The sequence below is a fragment of the Pipistrellus hanaki genome, assembly GCF_964339955.1.
Source record: "Pipistrellus hanaki genome assembly, chromosome: 17".
Classification (NCBI taxonomy): Eukaryota; Metazoa; Chordata; class Mammalia; order Chiroptera; family Vespertilionidae; genus Pipistrellus; species Pipistrellus hanaki.
Genome location: NC_140519.1, coordinates 9,609,417 through 9,628,462, shown reverse-complemented (window position 1 = coordinate 9,628,462; position 19,046 = coordinate 9,609,417). Strand labels below are relative to the sequence as shown.

Here is a 19,046-nt window from a genome sequence, read left to right as displayed (position 1 = left end):
CCGAAAAACAAGATGTCAGTGGGCTGTGCTCCTTCTGGAGGCTCTAGGGAAAACCTCTTTTTCATGATGGCATCTTTCTAGTCCTGACTCTCCGCTTCCCTTTTCCTGACTAAGGACCTCTGTGACTGCACTGGACCTACTGGGATAACCTCCTCACTTTAAGATCAACTGATTAGAAGCATAATTCCATCTGTAACCTTAGCTCTCCTACCCCCCCCTTTGCCACATAATATTAGAAACCTACAAGTTCCAAGGATTAGGCCAGAACATCTTTGGGAGGGAGTAGGGAGACATTACTCTGCCCACCACAGATTTATAGATATACTTTTCATATGTATACATCTGATCTTCCCAGTTTGATCAGTGACAAGATCCTGGAACAACGGAGGTAAATTTCTTCAGATTCCAAACACCTAGCAGTACCCGACGAAGGGGTTGCTCAGGTGGGCACTGACTTGAGTTAGGCACAGAATGACTAACTCAGAAAGCAACTTGATTCTAATTCAAGAGCTAAACCACTTTGCATCAGGAAGCAGATCTTAGCTCTGAAAGCCTTCTTGTGCCTTACCTGAGTCTGCTGTGTGGAGCATGAGCCATCGGATGGCCACGTTGCAGTCTCGCAGGCAGTTCAGGAGCCTCGGAATGTTGTCCAGGACCATCTCCTCCCTTAAATAACCTTCTTTCAGAAACTGATGCACTTGACCGTGCACTCTTTCACTGACAGCAGCATATCTGCTTGCCTTCGCAAATAAAAACGTGAGTTACATTTAAAAAGAGAATCACACTGAAATGAATCCCTGGATGGATAATGACATTTCTATATGAGATGCCTAACATATGGACTGTAGTGGATAAGGCTCTAAGGGGGTTTACTAGACAATTTTATTTATTTATTTATTTATTTATTTAAAATATATTTTATTGATTTTACACAGAGAGGAATTGAGAGCGATAGAGAGTTAGAAACGTCGATGAGAGAGAAACATCGACCAGCTGCCTCTTGCACACCCCCCACTGGGGATGTGCCCGCAACCAAGGTACGTGCCCTTAATCGGAATCGAACCTGGGACCTTTCAGTCCGCAGACCGACACTCTATCCACTGAGTCAAACCGGTTTCGGCCTAGACATTTTTAAAAAGAGTATTAGTGGAGGGGTGGGGGGGCAATAGTAAGATATGTACACATATAATACCTTAATAAAAAATGAATAAATAAAAAAATAAAAAGAGTATTAGACTGCCTGGCCAGTGTGACTCATTGGTTGAGTGTCGGCCTATGAACTAGGAGATCTTGGTTCGATTCCTGGTCAGGGCATATGCCTGGGTGGCAGCCTCGATCCCCAGTGTGGGATATGTAGGAGACAGCTGATCAATGATTATCTCTTATCATTGACTTTCTTTCTCTCTCCCTCTCCCTTCTTCTCTAAGATCAATAAAGATATATATTTTTAAAAAGTGTACTGGATTTAGGATTAAGAGACTAAAATCTAGTCCAGGCTGGGATTAAATATTGGTGTGACTTTGGGTTTAATCTCTTCGTTATTGGTTTCTCCAAATGTAAACTGGACCAGGTGGTGGTTCCCTCCTATTCTTGTGTGGAAAGAAACATAAGGATAGAAGCTAAATTATCTGTTCTTCCCATTACTATCAATAAAGAAGTCAGAGCAGAATAGAAATACTCAGATGATGAGACTTCTACAGACAGATGAAAGCTTAACAAAAAAACACACCCCAGCCAAAACCGGTTTGGCTCAGTGGTAGAGCGTCGGTCTGCAGACTGGAAGGTCCCAGGTTCGATTCCGGTCAGGGGCATGTACCTTGGTTGCAGGCACATCCCCGGTAGGGGGTGTGCAAGAGGCAGCTGGTCGATGTTCCTCTCTCATCGACGTTTCTAGCTCTCTATCTCTCTCTCCCTTCCTCTCTGTAAAAAATCAATAAAATATATGTTAAAAAAAAAACCACACACACAAAACACACCCCAGTGCATCCAAATTGAATTTGCAGACTTTTGGTAAATTTGATTTGCCCTCAGCAAGACTTAATGTTAAACATCATTAACCTAGTCAGATTAGTTTAAAACTATCACTAGATGTTTCATCAGGAGACTCTGAAGAATTTCTTACAATGTTACAAAAGAGAAAATGCAATTTTGGAAAGAGATTTCAGTAATGAAAAATTAATGCTCTGATGCTGCTAAGTATGAAAGCACCACTTTCTCTAATATATTTCTAGGAGACATTCCAGAATTGAAATTATTATGTGCATTATTTATGGATTGCAGTGCATCAGAATAAAACAGGCGAGGTCTTTGAATCAATATTATTCCCACACTGGAAATCAATATTATTCCCACACAGGTAGGCTGAGAAAGATGTTCAGAAATACCAAGTATGTTCCCCAATAAATGATTTTATTTTTATTCCTTTGTTGCCTCCCATAAGTACCCTGACCAGGGATCGAATCTGCAACCTTTTGGTTTAGGGAACAACTCTCCAAAGAATTGAGCCTTACCAGCCAGGGATACTTTGTACTCTTTATTAAAGAGACACAATATAGCCATTTAAACTTTAAGGAGAGGAATGCCTTTAGTCTTGTTGTTTATCTTGCACATCAGAAATGATGAATTTAAAGTACAGTGACAGGGCCTATGTATACATTCAGTTACTGTCTTCAACACCCATCTTGTTGACGACAATATTAAAATTCTGGTTACTAGTAAAAGTAACCAGAACATAAGGCCGCAATCTTTACGCAAGAATAAACAAAGTCAGTGGGAACCACATATCACGCTGGTTCATCTTAGGTTGCTGAATCCTCCTTAGGACCCAAGTCTCCCACTTATGTGTAAGATACAAGTTAAAAAATCTACAATTAATCGATCTTATTCTGCAAAAATAAGCTTTCATTTATCATTGCATTCATGTTTTTGTGGACGTCTTCCAAATTCCTTGTGAAATCTATTGATATGTGGCTCATTTCCTGCCCTATTAATGCAGCCTGGAAGTTGTTTGAGAATCCTCCCCGACTGGCCAGAACTTACCTGTTCTCTGACATTTGCAAGGTCCAGGGTATTGTTTAAAGCAGTTTTTGCAGCTTTGTAAGGTTCCCAAGCATCTGCTAGATTAACTGTGATCCCCATGTAAATGCTAATTACCTGAAAGAGGAGACATTCACTCAGCATTTGTTAAATACCCACCCATCCCACCCACGTGACGGCGAGGGGCTGGGAAAAGACACGGTTAAGAGGAGACACTGGCCACTCCCGTTTTAAATTCCATTCCAATGGAAGTCAATGAGAAAGCAGGAGGTTCCAGACACACAGGGGAGTGTTCTTACTTAGCAGCACTCTGGAACAAAAGTGAGAATGTTGCTGTTCGTGAACAATAAGTAAAAGGAGATCTTCCTTTCAAAGTGCTGTGTGTTAGATTCCTTGGTGAAGGAAAATGAAAGGGGAAAGAGACGCAGAGACTGACTAGACAGTGTTCTCAAACATTTTCATCTCAGTCTTTCTTTATACTCTTAAAAGTCACTGAGGACCCCAAAGAATGTTTTTGAAAAACGTGATTATATCTATTGATATTTATCATATTACACATTCAAACTGAGAACTTTCATTTAAAATTACAAACCCATTACATGTTAGCATACTTTTTGTATTAAAATAATCAAAGTTTTCCCTCCAAAAAACTGTGAGAATGGCATTGTTTTACATTTATTTTTGAAAATATTACATACAATGCCTCTTTATCCCTATTAGTGTTTTTCTTTAAAATTCTCTTGATGTCGTATTAATATTTTCTCACTGGCTTTTTATTGGTTGGCATTTGCCTGGCATATCTTTTTTTATTCCTTTATTTTCAGTGCGCCAGGTGGATCTGACTTTCCTTTGTACTAAGAGTGTTTCTGAGGATAGCATTACGGCCAACACTTCTTTATGAAGCTCAGGCAAAGGGAGCCAGACTATCAGCATGTTCTTCTCGGTAGCTCAACCCTAGCGTGTGAGAACGCCATTGGTGAGCAAGGGCACCGTCTCCTAATTGTAGTCTGTTCTGCCCACCAGTAAAGTCCGCATTCGGGGCCTCATCACAGTCAGTTTGAGACTCAACAGACGGCAAGAATTCCGCTGCCTGAGAACATGATCCAACTCATTGTTCTTTGTGAAAACCTCATGAGCAAAGAAAACATTTCACATAGATTAAGTATGTTAAGCCAGTGTTATCCTCTTAAGAATTACTATTGTAACATTAAAAAGTAATAAGCAAATCCCTGCAGTAAGCTAAATCTTCACAGCCCCATCAGTGTGAGCGTATAGAGAAAACCCATTATAAAAGTGAAATTCTATTCATAAAATGACAACTTAGAACAATTCTGCTAGCTTAAGTTCATAAAATAAGAATAAAGGCTTCTGTAACTTAGCTGCAATCTCTGTAGCTAAAAAGCAAGACACGTTAAAATACATGGTTTTACCTTGAGCGAGCCCATTTGAGAAAAAAAGGAATAGGTTCAGGAAATTTTACTGGCTGATCTATTCCTTCATGTTATGATTTATAAAATTCTCAACACACAAAGTAATTTTACTTAAGTGATTTTTATGTCTCACTATTTACAACTTTATGACCTCTGGGTAATAGGCCTAGAGAATGGAAAAACCAGTCCTTTAACAAGCTTCTTATAGAGCAAAAAAAAAAACTAATAGCAATACTTGCCCAATTATCTGGAAAGTATTTATCCACTATCTCTCGCATTTTTGCTTGATGGGTATGGAGAATGGAAGGGTCAAAGTAGAGGATGACGTACAGCATGGCGGCCTGAGTTGCCAGGGCCGTGCTGCGGTGCTCCGGCAACGGGTACGCTGAGACCTGCAAACAGAGAAGAGACCCAGAAGAGGCAGCCGTTGGTAACAACTGAACTTACATGCGCCAAATATATGACTGCATTATAGGGAAGACCGGTCTCTAAAAATCTTTAGAGCATCTGGACTCCGGAAGCAATTCTCCTGGCACTGCCAGCCAGGGCCTTCCTTCTTATCCCGATCCACACTCTCTATTGCTATTTTCTCACTTCCTGTTTGCTTGTCAACTAATTGAAATCTGTCTTCCACCATCCTCTCAACAGGGTTTCCCAAGGTCACTCATGAGCTCACAATCACCCAGTTCACTGCCTCTTCTAGCACTCTCACGTAGGTTCTCTCAGGAATGACACTCTCTCCGCTGGTTTCCCAGGCACCACTCTTCTAATCTGCTTTGTGGGGGTTCTCTTGCCAGCTTCCCAATGCTGGTGTGGCCCAGCCCCTCCCCTCCTGCCCTAGGAATCCTGGCTGCTCACAGTACACATCACCGCAAGGACGGGAGGGAGGGATGGTTACAAGGACAGCAGAGAGATGCCTCATGGAACCTGGCAGCTCTCTGAAAGGGCCTAGAGCTGTGAACACAAAGCCCTCACTGTTTCTCCTTTTGATGTGTTTGCCCAATGTTTCTCTCTCTCCAGGTTTTCCATAACGTGGCAGAATGAGGCTGCTTCGAAGTCCAAGTTTTGCATGTTGGGAGTAAATCCATGCCCCAAAACTGTTTTTCAGGCTAAATTCCAAATTACCTGGAGATGGAATCTGACCCATCTTGGGTCAAGTGACTGCCCCACTTCTATCAGTCAGGGACAGGGAAGGGCAGGGCAGACGGACAACAGTGGTGCACTGGCTGTTGCTCTAACCACTTGGCTATACTGGCCAGGGCAGGCAGGGTTTCCAGTCCTGCTCATGCTGCCTCCTCTGCCTGGACTGCTCTCACATCCCCTTTGCCTCCTGTTCTCTGACACGTGTGCTTTCCTGTAATTTCTTTAGTTGTCTGTCTTCTTTCCTCAGCTACAAATCACTGAACACAGGGGCCACGCCTCCCTCCATCAGCAATGTATCCCCAGCACGTGCACAGGCGCATAACATCCACTCAGTAACTACTTTCCAAATAGAGCTCAAATCCCATCTCTCCCCAGAAATCCCTAATTCTGCCTAAATCAAGGTCCCATCCCACAGCATAGCTCAAAGGTCTTAAATAATTTTTAGCTGCTTTTACTCTTTTGAGGAAGCAGGAAGGGCAGGAGGAATTGAGGAGGAAAGTGAAATGAGGCTTTTAAATGACTAAGATCTTAATGGACTCAATTCCCACCTGGTTGTAAATATCGTCAGATCTTAGTCGACCAATGACCATACTGATGAAGGATGCATTGATAGGCACTCTCTGGAAATAGCTCTCAGGATAGTTGGGTGGTCTTTTGGCTCCTGGTTGGCTGGAATAACCTGTACTTCGGAGCAGCTTACAAATATCATCCATGTTTGAATCAGCAGAAGATCGAGCGGCACTGAGTCACATGAACAATGGGAAGTAAAGGGTCAAACAAACCACACACATCAGAAACTGAGAAGTCCAATGAAGCAGAAGAATTTCTTGATTTTATCTAGTTTTAGATATCACCGTGGGTCAATTTATATCCTTAAGATTCAAAATCATATTTTCAAAAAGCCTATTAAGATACAGCAAACATATAAGATGGGTTCTTGGATGTAAGTACAGTTCTAGGTCAAGGTCCACTGTCCCTTTTCCAGGGTCTGAATTTGTTTCAGAATATAGCATTTTCCAAATGTAACAAAGCACGTACACAGACCATATACAATATAACATTCCAGTGGGGTGGCAGCTTGCATTCCACGATCACCACACATTAATATTTATATAGGAAATGTTAGGAATATCACACAAGAGAGATAAATCAAGACTATCTATAGCCTCATATTAGCTCTGGTCAGGTTTTGACTAAATATGGTTTCAGGTTGGATCAGGTTTTGCTGCCAAAGAAGTTATCTCTATGTGTGCCTCTGTGTGTGTGTGTGTGTGTGTGTGTGTGTATGTGTGTGTGTGTATTTTCCATAGCTCTTTGGATTTCAGAATTGCACATAAAGAATGTGAACCTGCACCAATGTTTCATAAATTAAAAAATAATTTTAAACAATCAAGACAATTTAAAGTGGGATATACATTAATTGGTTTTTGTTGTTAAGAGGCACTTTCTACATAGATTTAATCAAAACATCTGTGATTTTTGGGGTGGTTTGGAGTAGGATTCCCTCAGAGAATCTTAGACTTGACAATGGCCTCCTACTGAATGTAGGAACCTCCTCTGTCACAACTCTGAGTTGCATTTTTTTCATGTCAGTTCAATAATGGATCCCCACATTCTAATGAATTAGCTGTTGTACCAAAAGGGACAAAGCCAGATTGTCAAAGCTGGGCTTGAGAAGCAAATTTTTCTCTTCTTTATGTCATTTACCTTTTTTGTTTTTCAAGCGACTTTCAGAAATATAGGCAAGTCCATTTGAAGTTCATTTTTAAAACCACGGATGTTAAGACAGCTCTTGGTCACGCATATGAGAATGAATGATGCATGTGGGTGGATTCTCCTCCCACTGATAGAGCTGGAAGGAAGCAGGCCAGCTGAGTAGCTAAGAGTAACTTACTGCTGAGCAGGCAGCAGTCCCAGGAGTCCCCAAATAATCCCGCTGTGGAGGACTTCCCTCCTTGCCCTATTTAGGTTTGTCCTAATTCGTAAGTTTGAAAATGTTAATTCTAGTCCACACATCTATAGCTCAAGTTCCTGACTGACTCCTGCTTATTGACTGTTTCTTCCCTGAATTTTAACTATTTCTGACATTAACCCTGTATCCAGATTTTGACTCATTAAGTCAACAAACTGAAACCTGTGTGCTAGGTAGTTGAATTAGAGTTGGTTGAAGTGATACCCCTTCTTGAAGTCACAGCTCTTTGTGGACATACCTAACACATGATCATGACGGGTGCTGTTGCTTGTTTTGTGTTTGTCTCCTTGCTTATATATGGGTGAGAATTCCCTTTCAACCTGATCCCTGAGTGATAACTTTGCAAAGCCATCAACCTGAAACTGACAACAGAAAATTCATCCATTTCCTTACATATGACAAGGAGTAATATTTGAGACTTAAAAATAAAAACAAACCAATGAAGAATATTCATTAGACTTCCACATTTGCAAATTTATCTTTAAGATAAAGAAAATTCAGATTCCCTTAAAAACACACACAACACATCCAAAAACTGAGGTACCGTCTCGGACAGGACAACCTGTATATCTCTAATGATCTATAACATGTCTATAATCTGGAGACTATATGACATATAATCTGTTATGATGATATGAAATATATAGTAACTGCTGTAATTTCTATTGTATCTTCAGAAGAAATTAAGAATCTTCTCTTTTTTGCATTCTAGATCACACTGCTGCTGTTTGCAATAAAAAGCAGTATAGAAACCTACACTGCATTGTACCAATAGCATGTTTCTGGCACATGCAGCCCCAGCCCAGGGATACCTGTATCGATAGTAAGAAACCAGCATTCTCTCTCTGACTTCCCCTTCAATCTTTTGGTCAATGACCAGCAGCATGACTCCGTACAGGTACAGCGCTTCACACTAGGAAGAGAAAGAGACAATGAGGACAAATTCACAGGAGGACATTCTCATGGAGGCATGCTGATGATGGTTAAAAAAGTCACTTTGCTCCCATTCCTCCTAAAAGCTTCATATTACAAGGAAAATGCAGGTTCCCCCTGAAGGGCTGTCTCACCTTCTGTACAGAATGAGCTTTGGAAAATTTATGCAAAATAAATTTCAACTCGGAGTGCTAATCTTTCAGCTGGCCTGGTTTTGATATTTTGCTTGGGATATGAATATTATGAACACCTCTAAGCCATCCACTTTCTTAACGGACATTTCTTAAGTGAGCACTATATACTAGGTGCCAGGCTAAATGTCTGGGATGCCAAAGATAAAGAAGAGAGGACTGTTACACTGAGGAAGCTCAGAAACACCACACAATTTTTATTCACTTGTAATTCTGTTCCAAGTCTACAGAGTTCTACATTCGGACAAAGATCTGTTAGTCAGAAGATAATTATCAGAGAATTTTGCTTCACTTTAAAGAAGGGTACTCTGTATGTACTGGTGACTTACAGGAAACAGGTGATGCTAAGCTTGCCATTCTTGAACTCCTATTTAAATGGTCACTAGCACTTACTAAAAGTTGTTTCCCATCTTCATTGAGCAGCACAGTTTCTATGGTTTGCTGAATGTAAACACCTTCGTTGAGATCTTCCAGGTATCTAGAGGATGAAACCCCGGAGCACGTTATTCAATGATAATGAAAACTTGAACAACATCTTTGATGAAGAAAAGTGAAGATTTCTAAAGGTGAAGCAAGATACCAGGCATTCTGATCTTCAAATAATTTTTGAGCTGAAACTCATGGCGATGGAAGCCACAGGTTGATGGTTACAGCTACTCCAAGGAAAAGGAATATTCCCTAGTCCCAATTTATGAATTACAGATATCTTAGGAAGTAACGGCATACAAACATGGACTAGTTTAAATAGCTTTTAATTAGTTTTAAAGCTAGTGATTAATGAATTCTTAAGGGCTGGAAGGAAGAGAATATTGTGTGGTTAGGGATAAGAAAGTATGACCATGAAAATATGTTCCTTTTTTCCACTTCTCATATATAATATACTAAAATATGATCATAAACCATAGGATTGAAACATATTATAAGTTAGTATAGACCAACATTATTGTAACACTTTACAAAAGCAAGAAATCATAATAAAACTCTAAGATACTTAAGATGACTAGTGCTACAGGAAGGACAAGACAATTATGCATGGTATAATCTAGTACACTGTGGAATAACTCAGAAAGATTGACATATTTTAGGATGGCCCTTTCCCCCACCACAATTTATTATCAGAATAAGCTATTACTAAATTAATCAATACCTGTTTAAGTCTACAATGTATTTATGCACACTCTGAAATGCTAAATAAAATCTGGTCACAATTTCTATGTTGTTTTCACGAAATTCTTCATCTAAATCCTGTAGCTCTGGCTTAGCTTCCAGTTTGCTTTCCCATAATTCTGGACCCTAGGAAGAAAAACACATTTATGGAAAAATCAATAAAAACATACTTGTGGGTAACGATTTCCACGTAGTCTTAAAAATGTGTTCTTATGGCTTAAAAGGCATGTCAAAAGTTGAAAGCAGAGCAACAGAAAGTAATAAAGATAACAGAAGCCTAGATATAAAATCCCTTTGAAAGAAACGAATTTGAATTGCAATCACAATTAGCATGCTTAAATATGAAATGTGTTATACCAAAGTTATCTTTATAAAATGTGGTTCTATCAATTAGGGCTCCACATAATATCTTTACATTATTTTCAAGTTAGTTGGCTGATATTAAATTTGGTTTAAAAATCTCTCCTATTTGCCCTAGTTGGTTTTGCTCAGTGTATAGAGCATCAGCCTGTGGTCTGAAGGGTCCTGGGATTGATTCAAGTTAAGGGCATATATCTCGGTTGCAGGCTCAATTCCTGGCCCTGAGCAGGGCGTGTGCGGGAGGCAACCAATCAATGTGTCTCTCTCACTTCAATGTTTCTCTTTCTCTCCCCCTCCTTTCAACGCTCTAAAAACCTATGGAAAAATATCCTCAGGTGAGGATTAACAAAAACATAAAAATAAAAATCCCTCCTATTTAACTCTTTCTCCATAATGACTTAACTCCTCAGCATCTCATGGGCCCCACAGAAAGCATGCTTTCGTAGAAAAGACAATGGTAAAAATGCTGAGGGGGAAGATTACCTTAAAGTAGCTGAAATCAAATATGATATCTCCATATTTCTGTTGATCAGCTCTGTCTTTTAGCCTGAATACGGCAGGAATAAACTCAGAGAGCCGCAAAAGCTCAGCAATGATGGCATTGCCACAGGAAACGATCCTGAGGATGGCCTGGCCGCAGAGGTTGTTCTCAGCTAGGAAGTCCAACATCCTGAGGACCAGCAGCTACCCCGTGCGTGGCCGGTGGGGACGGTTAACCCGCTTCAGAGCTGGGCTCTGGGAATCATTAGTGGAAACCGGGTCTCCTGACAGATGTTTGCTCCATTTAAGAAACTGTATCAAAAGAACAAAATAAATCTCCATTTAGGGAAGCATGTGAAACACATAGATATTTTTCTCCCAAACTCCCTAACAAACAAACAAAGAAGAAAAATGAGTTCTGATGGGGGGTGAATTTCATCACATTTTCCATGTGGAAGGGCTTTGATAAATTAACACTCTTGGCCTCTTTTTCAACCCTTGATTCATTTCTCCCCCTTGATTCATTTCTCTCCCAATGCAGCTACCACTGAGCTTGGGAGAAGGAACGACTGAGCATGTGTGGTTCAATGTGCCCTCAATTGGGCACCGATTATTACATTTTCCTCCCAGGAAAGTCACTTGTTTTACCTTCGGGAAAAGGTATGTCATAAAAATCCACTAGAATTAGTTGAAGGAACACCTTTAGAAATGCTTTTCTCACATGTTATGTGCAGAAAGTCCTAGTTATCAAGGGTAATACATGCCTGAGAAAGGCTGCGCAGTGACTGTAAAGATAAACATTTCATACCAAGTAGTAGGAAAGTTTGATTAGTTATAACTGAAAACATTGTAGCTAAAACCGATGAAAATAAGTTTCTGCTTAACAAAATTTAGGATAAAATTGCAACAACGATGTATTAATTTAATGGACAGAGGAGTCAAAAGTTTATTTTACCAAACTCTGATTTTGGCAACACAGCATCTTATACTTTACTGTGACTGGGTGCATGAAATTTGTGCACATTAAAAGAGGGATTAATTAGAGTAAATAATTTAATATTGCTATTTTCCCTCCTTTCTCTATAACAGAAGTGTCAGAAATGAAAAAAAAAAAATTAGTTAAATGTATATGAAAACCTTCCTCCTGTCAGAGTCTGGGGCACACCACAGGACCCAGAGTCAAGTCCCCGCCCATCCACATGCACCTCAAAATTGCATGAGACCTAGACCCAGCCAGCTCACCCCCATTGGGCTAGATCCAGACTCAGCCAGTCCTACCCTTGTCAAGCCCTGCCAGGCAGGGGGCTTAGCTTCAAGTCCCCTGGCCCGGTGCCAGGACAGGTGGGCGTGGCCTGAGGTCCTTCAGCCCAGACCAGGTGAGGGGCATGGCTTGAGATCCCGTCAAACCCCGCTAGGTAGGGTGCATGGCCTGAGGTGCCCCATCAAGCCCTGCCAGGTGGGGGGATGCAGCCTCAGGTCCCTCGTCAAACCCTGCTAGGCGGGGGCTTGGCCTGAGTTCCCCTGACCCAGCACTGGAGGTGCACCTTGAGGTCCCCCATCAAATCCCACTGGGTGAGGGACATGGCTTGAGGTCCCGTCAAGCCCAGCCAGGCAGGGGGTGCGGCCTGAGGTCCCCTGTCAAGGCCCACGGGGCAGGGAAAGGCGTAGCCTCAGGTCTCTGCTGATTGTTTGTTAAGGCTCCTTAAGGGAACTTGGCCTCAGCTGTGGGTGCAGCCATTTTTGTGACGGAGTGATGGTCAATTAGCATATTCCCTCTTTATTAGATAGGATGGGTACCAATGCTGAAGCAATCTCAGAGACAGGTAGCTTCACAGGTGTTAAGACTTAGTTGAGCTTAAAAAAATCACTCTGGATGGTCTTAGGCGACCCTACTAACAGTTCTCAACCTGCTGTAAAGCCTAAGACCATAGGAAAACACAGATATTTACATTACAATTCATTAAAGTAGCAAAATTACAGTTATGAAGTAGCAATGAAAATAATTTTATGGTTGGGAATCACTACAACATGAGGAACTGTATTAAAGGGTAGCAGCATTAGGAAGGTTGAGAATCACTGTTCTAGAATGACATGTAACTAAACATTGTAGCAGAAGCTGCATTAAATCTTCCATTTGGTTCTACTGGTGCTAGGGATGAAGAAGGTTCCAATGCAGATTGCACTGCCATTTGGCATGGAAGGAAGCTAGAGATCCCACTCAATTTTCCAATTGCCTTTACAAAGCACCCAGAAAAGTGGTAGTTATTTCACCTTTCAAAATTTGGTATGAAACTGGTGTTTAGTTTGGAAAGTGATCCTGGGCAAAAAGACAAACTGCTTTCAAGAATGAAGCATGAAATCACCCTACCAACTATTCAATGAGCACAGGACTGAACTCTGAAGGACAATGAATTGTCTTGGGACAAGCCGCTGTTAGGACAAGAAAATACGGCCTATTTTTATCCTGCCAGTACCCTTCAGTTCCACAGAGAGGGGAGTCCTGGTCTCTACCGGTTCATCATCAGGGAAAAATATGGTGGTTACGGCTCAAGATAAAAGTGATAGGAATCTCCAGAAAAATTCTGATATGAGTCTGATCGCTCTAGTCTGATTCATGGGTCCTGGAAAAAAGACAGGAGCAGGAAAACGGGAAGGTGTTCCTCGCTGTGGGTACGGGCGGCAAAACCTCCATCTCCCTCCCACCGCCCTCATCCCCATCCCTTGTCAGGGAGGGAACTCCGTGCCTCGCCATCAGGCGCCCCGGGTCTGCCATGGGCTCTGTACGTTTTTGGTTTGTTTGGTTTTGGGGAGCCTCTGAACACTTTCCCGAAATGGGCTGGCCTTGGCACAGGCATGTCCAGGTGGGGGAATTCGGGTGCAGAGAGGAACAATGACTTGCCGAGCGGGACCCACGGCCCATGGCAGACCTAGAATTCCCTCCTGGGCCCGCCGGGCGGTAAAATCGCTCACTAAGCACCCAGTTTCCCCAGATGAAATGGAGAAATAGCGACGTGCACCGGCCCGGCTCCCGGAAAATTGGAAGCTCAGACGCCGGCCAAGCAGCCGGGCGCCCCTCCCCGCAGCGCCGGCGGCGGGGGTCACAGTTTCCATCGGGTGGAAGCGAGCAGCCTGGATGGCGGCAGCCCCAGCCCGGGGGTCCCACAGTCCTCCACGCCAGGCACCCACCACACCCACCCCACCCAAGTCCCCCCGGCCAGGAGGGGAAGCGGGACGCAAAGGAGGGGCGCGTGCACCCCGCCACCCACCTGCCATCCGGGCCGCGCAGGGCGCAGAGCCGGGCCGCCGATCGCGCGGGTTCGGCACCCGGGGAGGGGTGGTCCCCACCCCGCCTCTCCGATGGGGTGCTTCCTACCCTCAGGCCCTCAGCCCCGGACCGTGCACCCGAGGGACCCCGGCTTCCGCCCCCGGCTCCCCGGGCGGTCACATGACCCAAGGGGCGGGGCATCACGTGACCGCAGGCGGGCAACGGCTGATGACGTTTGAGCCCGCGCTCGGTTGAGGAAGGATTTGGGGTCCCGCTGTAGGAACGTCGGGGTGCAGCCAGGCGGAGCTGGGTGGGACGGCAGGTAAGGCAGAGCGCGGGGTGGCGACGGGGAGGGGCGGGAGGTGTCGCCTCCCTCCGGGGCCTCCGCGGGCCTCCGGGCTGGGGTTCCCCTCCTTTCCCGCCTCTTGACAGCCTCCCCTTCTGGGACCCTCCCCTCGCCCTCCAGCCCGCAGGCCGTGGGGAAGGTGACGCGTTCCTGACCCCAGCATCTCTGGTGTGAAGTGTCTGTGCACCGGGCGGAGGGCGGGACGTCAGACACCCGCCGCGCTTCAGGTTCCTCTCCGGAGCTCATGAGGCTCTTACAGTCTTTTGGAGACAAATGCTGGCATGGTTGGATACTGGTGAGGGCTCTCTTTCTGGCTTGCAGCCAGCCACTTTCCCCCTTCTTGCTGTGTGGTCACTTGTGAGGAGGAGGAGGACGAGGAGCAGAGAGAATGAGAATGCACCCTAGTGTCTCTTCCTCTTCCAATAGGGACGTCCATCTTATCTTGAAGGTTCTATCCTCATGACCCCATCTAAACCTGCTTATCTCCCAAAGCCTTCATCTCCGCATACCATCACATGGAGTGTTAGGGTCTCAACATATGAATTTTGGGGAGACACATTATCTTAATGTTCTCCATACATGTTTGGTCCTAAGAATCATCTGGGGGGACTTCATAAAAACACAGTTTCCTCAGTGTGTCCAGTAGAGACTCTGATTCAATGGATCTGAGATAGTATCCATAAATCTGTAATTTTAGTAAGCATTTCAAATGATTCTTAAGATCAGAGAAGTTGGAGAAAATTGCAAAATTTAATTTATCCTTAATAATGCTGTGAAATAGATGTGGTTTTCTGCTTTTACACAGAAGCAAGCTGCAGATAGAGAAGGTAAGAAACTTAACCAGGGCATAGACAGGATGCAAGTTCCAGGCCTCTGTGTCCACTCTCTGTTTTCTTAAGCACTACTTTGTATTGCCCTTCACAGGGTTATAATGATGAAGTTAATGGCAATATCTGTCCCCATGTTAAAAGATTTATGTGCTGGGGATTGTTCTGAGTGTTTTATTACACACACACACACACACACACACACACACACATATCTATAACTATATATTTATATCTACCGTGTTTCCCTGAAAATAAGACCTAGCGCAACGTTGGGAGAAAAAATTAATATAAGACACTGTCTTATTTTCGGGGAGACAGGGTATATCTATATCTATATATCTATATCTATGTCTGTATCTATATCTATGAACAAACTCATAGGCATTGGATCATTCTTATTTTACAGAAAGTTAGGGTATAGCATTGAGAGGTTAAATAATTTGCCTAAAGTCATTGAGCTACTTAAGTACGTAGTAAAATCAGGCTTTGAACTCCGATAGTCTGGCTCTTGAAGCTACAGGCTTAATCCCTGCTCTATATTGCCTCCATATTCTGCTCCATAAGGCAGCTAATGTTTATTTTAATCTAAACACGATTCATGTTATTTGTAAGTAAAATTGATATTCCAGGAAGATGTGTCCTGCCTGTACTGGGGCTTTATCCCTAGTTCATATATGTAACACATTTTTAAAATCATGTCTCTAGAACAGTGCTGCCCAATGCATCAGCCACTAAATGCATGTGGCTTTTTAAAGTTAAATTGATTAAAATTAAACACAATTAAAAACTCAGTTCCTCAGTCATGCTGACCACATTTGAAGTAATGGATAGCCACACATGTACCTAGTGGCTACCATATTAGACAGTGCAGAGCCTCGACCATTTTTGTCACGTCTGAAATTTCCTTTGGATCAGTGGTCGGTAAATCACGGCTCGCGAGCCGCATTTGTCTCTTTGGCCCCTTGAGTGTTCTAACGCCACTTCTTCAAAATAGACTCACCCAGGCCGAAAACCGACTTCTGTGCATGGGCCACGAAGTTTCAGTCACACTGTACGTGCGCGCCTGCACATGGTATTTTGTGGAAGAGCCACACTCAGGGGGCCAAAGAGCCGCATGTGGCTTACTAGCCGCGGTTTGCCAACCACTGTTTTGGATAATGCTGTTCTATCTAGATCATGTAGACTTACACAAGAATCAGACTAGGAAACTGAGTACTTGAACCATATCATTTGATCCCAGCAAGTTTGTATTTTTTGAGTAACAGTAGTATGACTGATGAACTCCCAAATCTACAATAAGTGGCTTTGCACAATTAGAGTTTTTGTTTCTTTCATGCACTGAACCTGATTAGTGGGGCAGTTTTCCTCCAAACAGTGATGTCAGGTTCTGGGCTTTTTCCATATTCTGCATCTTCAATTTAGAGCTCCCAAGGTCACTGCTTGCCTGTTTCAAGCTATCAAAATGGGAAGGAGTATGGAGAAGGTGTGTTTTTTATGGACTGGGCCTGCATATGGCTTATACATCATTGCCTTGAATTCAGTCTTATGACCACACCCAATTGCAAGGAAGGCTGCAAACTATGGTCAAGCTATGTGACCAAGTTGAAGAGGAAATGAGATTGGTAGGCCCCAAGCTACTATCTGAGGATATTTTTCAGTATGACTTTTATTATCTCCCTAGAGGCCCAATGCACAAAATTCGTGCAGGAGTAGGCCTTTGCAGTCCCCGTGGCTGCCTTGGCCCTCCCAGCCCCCACTTCATCTAGAAGGTCATCTGAAAGAGCGTCCAGATGGTCGGTCCATTCTTTGGCCTTTTGGTCCATTTGCAAATTACTCTTCTATTATTATAGACTAGAGGCCCAGTGCACAAAATTTGTGTACTGGGGACGGGGGTGTCCCTCAGCCCAGCCTGCATTTTCTCCAATCTGGGACCGCTCCGGGGATGCTGGATTGGGTCTAAACTGGCAGACGGACATCCCGCTCACAATCCGAGACTACTGGCTCCTAACTGCTCGCCTGCCTGCTTGATTGCCCCTAACCACTTCTGCCTGCCAACCTGATCGCCCCCAACCCCTCCCCTTCTGGCCTGATTAACAAACACCTAACTACTCCCCTGCCGACCTGATTGCCCCTAACTGCTCTCCCCTGCTGGCCTGATTGCCCGCAACTACCCTTCCCTGCCACCCTGTTTGCCCCTAACTGCCTCTGCCTGCCTGATCACTCCTAACTGCCCACCTATGCTGGCCTGATCTGGCTCCCAACTGCCCTCCTTTGCCGGCTAATTTGGTTCTAATTGGTCGGTTTCTATACCAGTCAGCGCCAAAAGCTCTGCCTCCTAGTTAGCCATTGGCTCCTCACCGTTCACTCAGATTTGGTTCTGATTGGTCGGTTTCTATGCCAGTCCGCATCAAAAGCTCCATCTCCTAGGCAGCCATTGGTTCCTCACACTTCACCCAAATTTGGTTCTGATTGGTCAGTTTGTGTGCCAGTCAATGTCTCTGGACCTATCAATGGGGCCTGATCAGAAAGGCGGGCTGATAAGCAGCCCCTGTGGAGGCCTGGAGAGAAATGGAGGGATGTCTGCTGTCCAGGCCCAGAAAGAAAGAGGCAAGTGCTGATCACAGCTGTCACAGAGTCTATGGATCTCTTTAGGCCTCTCTCTCGGCCTGATTCGCAGCCCCCTCAGCAGTCAGTGCTGGGTCACTGCCAGGGCAACCCAGCGATGACTGCAGGACTGACTTCTAGTTGGTCGAGTCTCTGGTCATCATGGATGTGATGGACCCAGGGTTTTTATATATTGGGCTATGTGATGATCCATGATGCCTTGATTGCCATGGACAGACTTATTTTCCAGGAATTACTGGTGTACTTTTTCTTTATAGAGAAAGAGAATTCTGAAACTTTCACTTAAAAACATTTTTTATAGAATTTATTGGGGTGACATGGTTAATAAAAGTATATAGGTTTCAATATACACTTCTATAATACGTTGTCAGAATATTTCTTTGCAAGTTCACCATCCCAAGTAATCTTCTGTCATCATTTATTTGACCCACTTTACCCTCTTCTACCCCTCATCCCCCTTTCCTTCTGGAATCCTATGGTTGTCTATGTCTGAGTTTTTATTTGTCTGATTTGTTCATTTGCTCTCAATTTTATATGCCACTTAAGAGTGAAATCATATGTCTTTTTTACTTTATTTAGCATGATGTTCACAAGTTCTATTCATGTCGCAAATGACAGTATTTCATTTTTTCTTTTGGCTGAGAGGTTAATATTCTATTGTGTATATATACCACATCTTCTTTATCCAGTCATGTATTGAGAGATACATTGATTGTATACATGTCTTAGCCACTGTGAATAATGCTGCAATAGGGGTACAATGACTTTATGAATAAATGCTTTCTGGGTCATAGGGTAGTAGCTCGTTTTTAATTTTTTGAGGAACCTCCACATTGTTTTGCATAATGGCTGTATCAATTTATATTTCCACCAGCAGTGAATGAGGGTTCCTTTTTCTCCACAATGTCTCAGACACTTTTATTTACTGTGTTGTTGATAATAGCCATTCTAACAGGTATGAAGGGGTAGTTCATTGTGGTTTTGATTTGCATTTCTCTAATAGCTAGTGAATATATTAGGCATTTGTATGACTGTCAAGATGCTCATAGCCAAATCTGTATTACAACTATAATACTGTGTAGAATTTTAAAGAATCCTAAAGCCTACATGATTGCATTCTAATTTTCTCATGTACTTGGTTTTCTCTTTAGTCTGTTTTTTTATTCTGATTTTTATGAATTTATTGTATGTATGTGTTTATATTGTATAAGCTATCTCAACTTATTTGTTGTAATAAAGTGAGATTTTAAATAACAGTGTCTTTCGCT

General features: G+C 43.1%; 2 protein-coding genes across 8 annotated transcripts in view; one reads left to right on the top strand and one right to left on the bottom strand.

The window, feature by feature from the left end:
* The window catches only part of WASHC5 (WASH complex subunit 5), a 49,781-nt gene extending 35,622 nt beyond the window's left edge, over positions 1–14,159 (bottom strand). The window contains exons 1-9 of the mRNA XM_084864819.1: positions 13,979–14,159; positions 10,716–11,024; positions 9,853–9,998; positions 9,099–9,183; positions 8,394–8,494; positions 6,158–6,350; positions 4,706–4,858; positions 3,040–3,153; positions 569–740 (exon numbers count right to left, since the gene is read on the bottom strand). Coding sequence (XP_084720945.1) covers positions 569–740; positions 3,040–3,153; positions 4,706–4,858; positions 6,158–6,350; positions 8,394–8,494; positions 9,099–9,183; positions 9,853–9,998; positions 10,716–10,901 — 1,150 coding nt within the window. The 5' untranslated portion in view covers positions 10,902–11,024; positions 13,979–14,159. The remainder of the gene's footprint in view (positions 1–568; positions 741–3,039; positions 3,154–4,705; positions 4,859–6,157; positions 6,351–8,393; positions 8,495–9,098; positions 9,184–9,852; positions 9,999–10,715; positions 11,025–13,978) is intronic.
* Positions 14,160–14,184: 25 nt separating this feature from the next.
* Positions 14,185–19,046, top strand: part of NSMCE2 (NSE2 (MMS21) homolog, SMC5-SMC6 complex SUMO ligase) — a 213,555-nt gene continuing 208,693 nt past the window's right edge. For all 7 annotated transcript variants that reach the window (XR_014793226.1, XR_014793227.1, XM_084864876.1 and 4 more), the window contains exon 1: positions 14,185–14,299. The gene's annotated coding sequence lies outside the window, so the exon portion shown is untranslated. The remainder of the gene's footprint in view (positions 14,300–19,046) is intronic.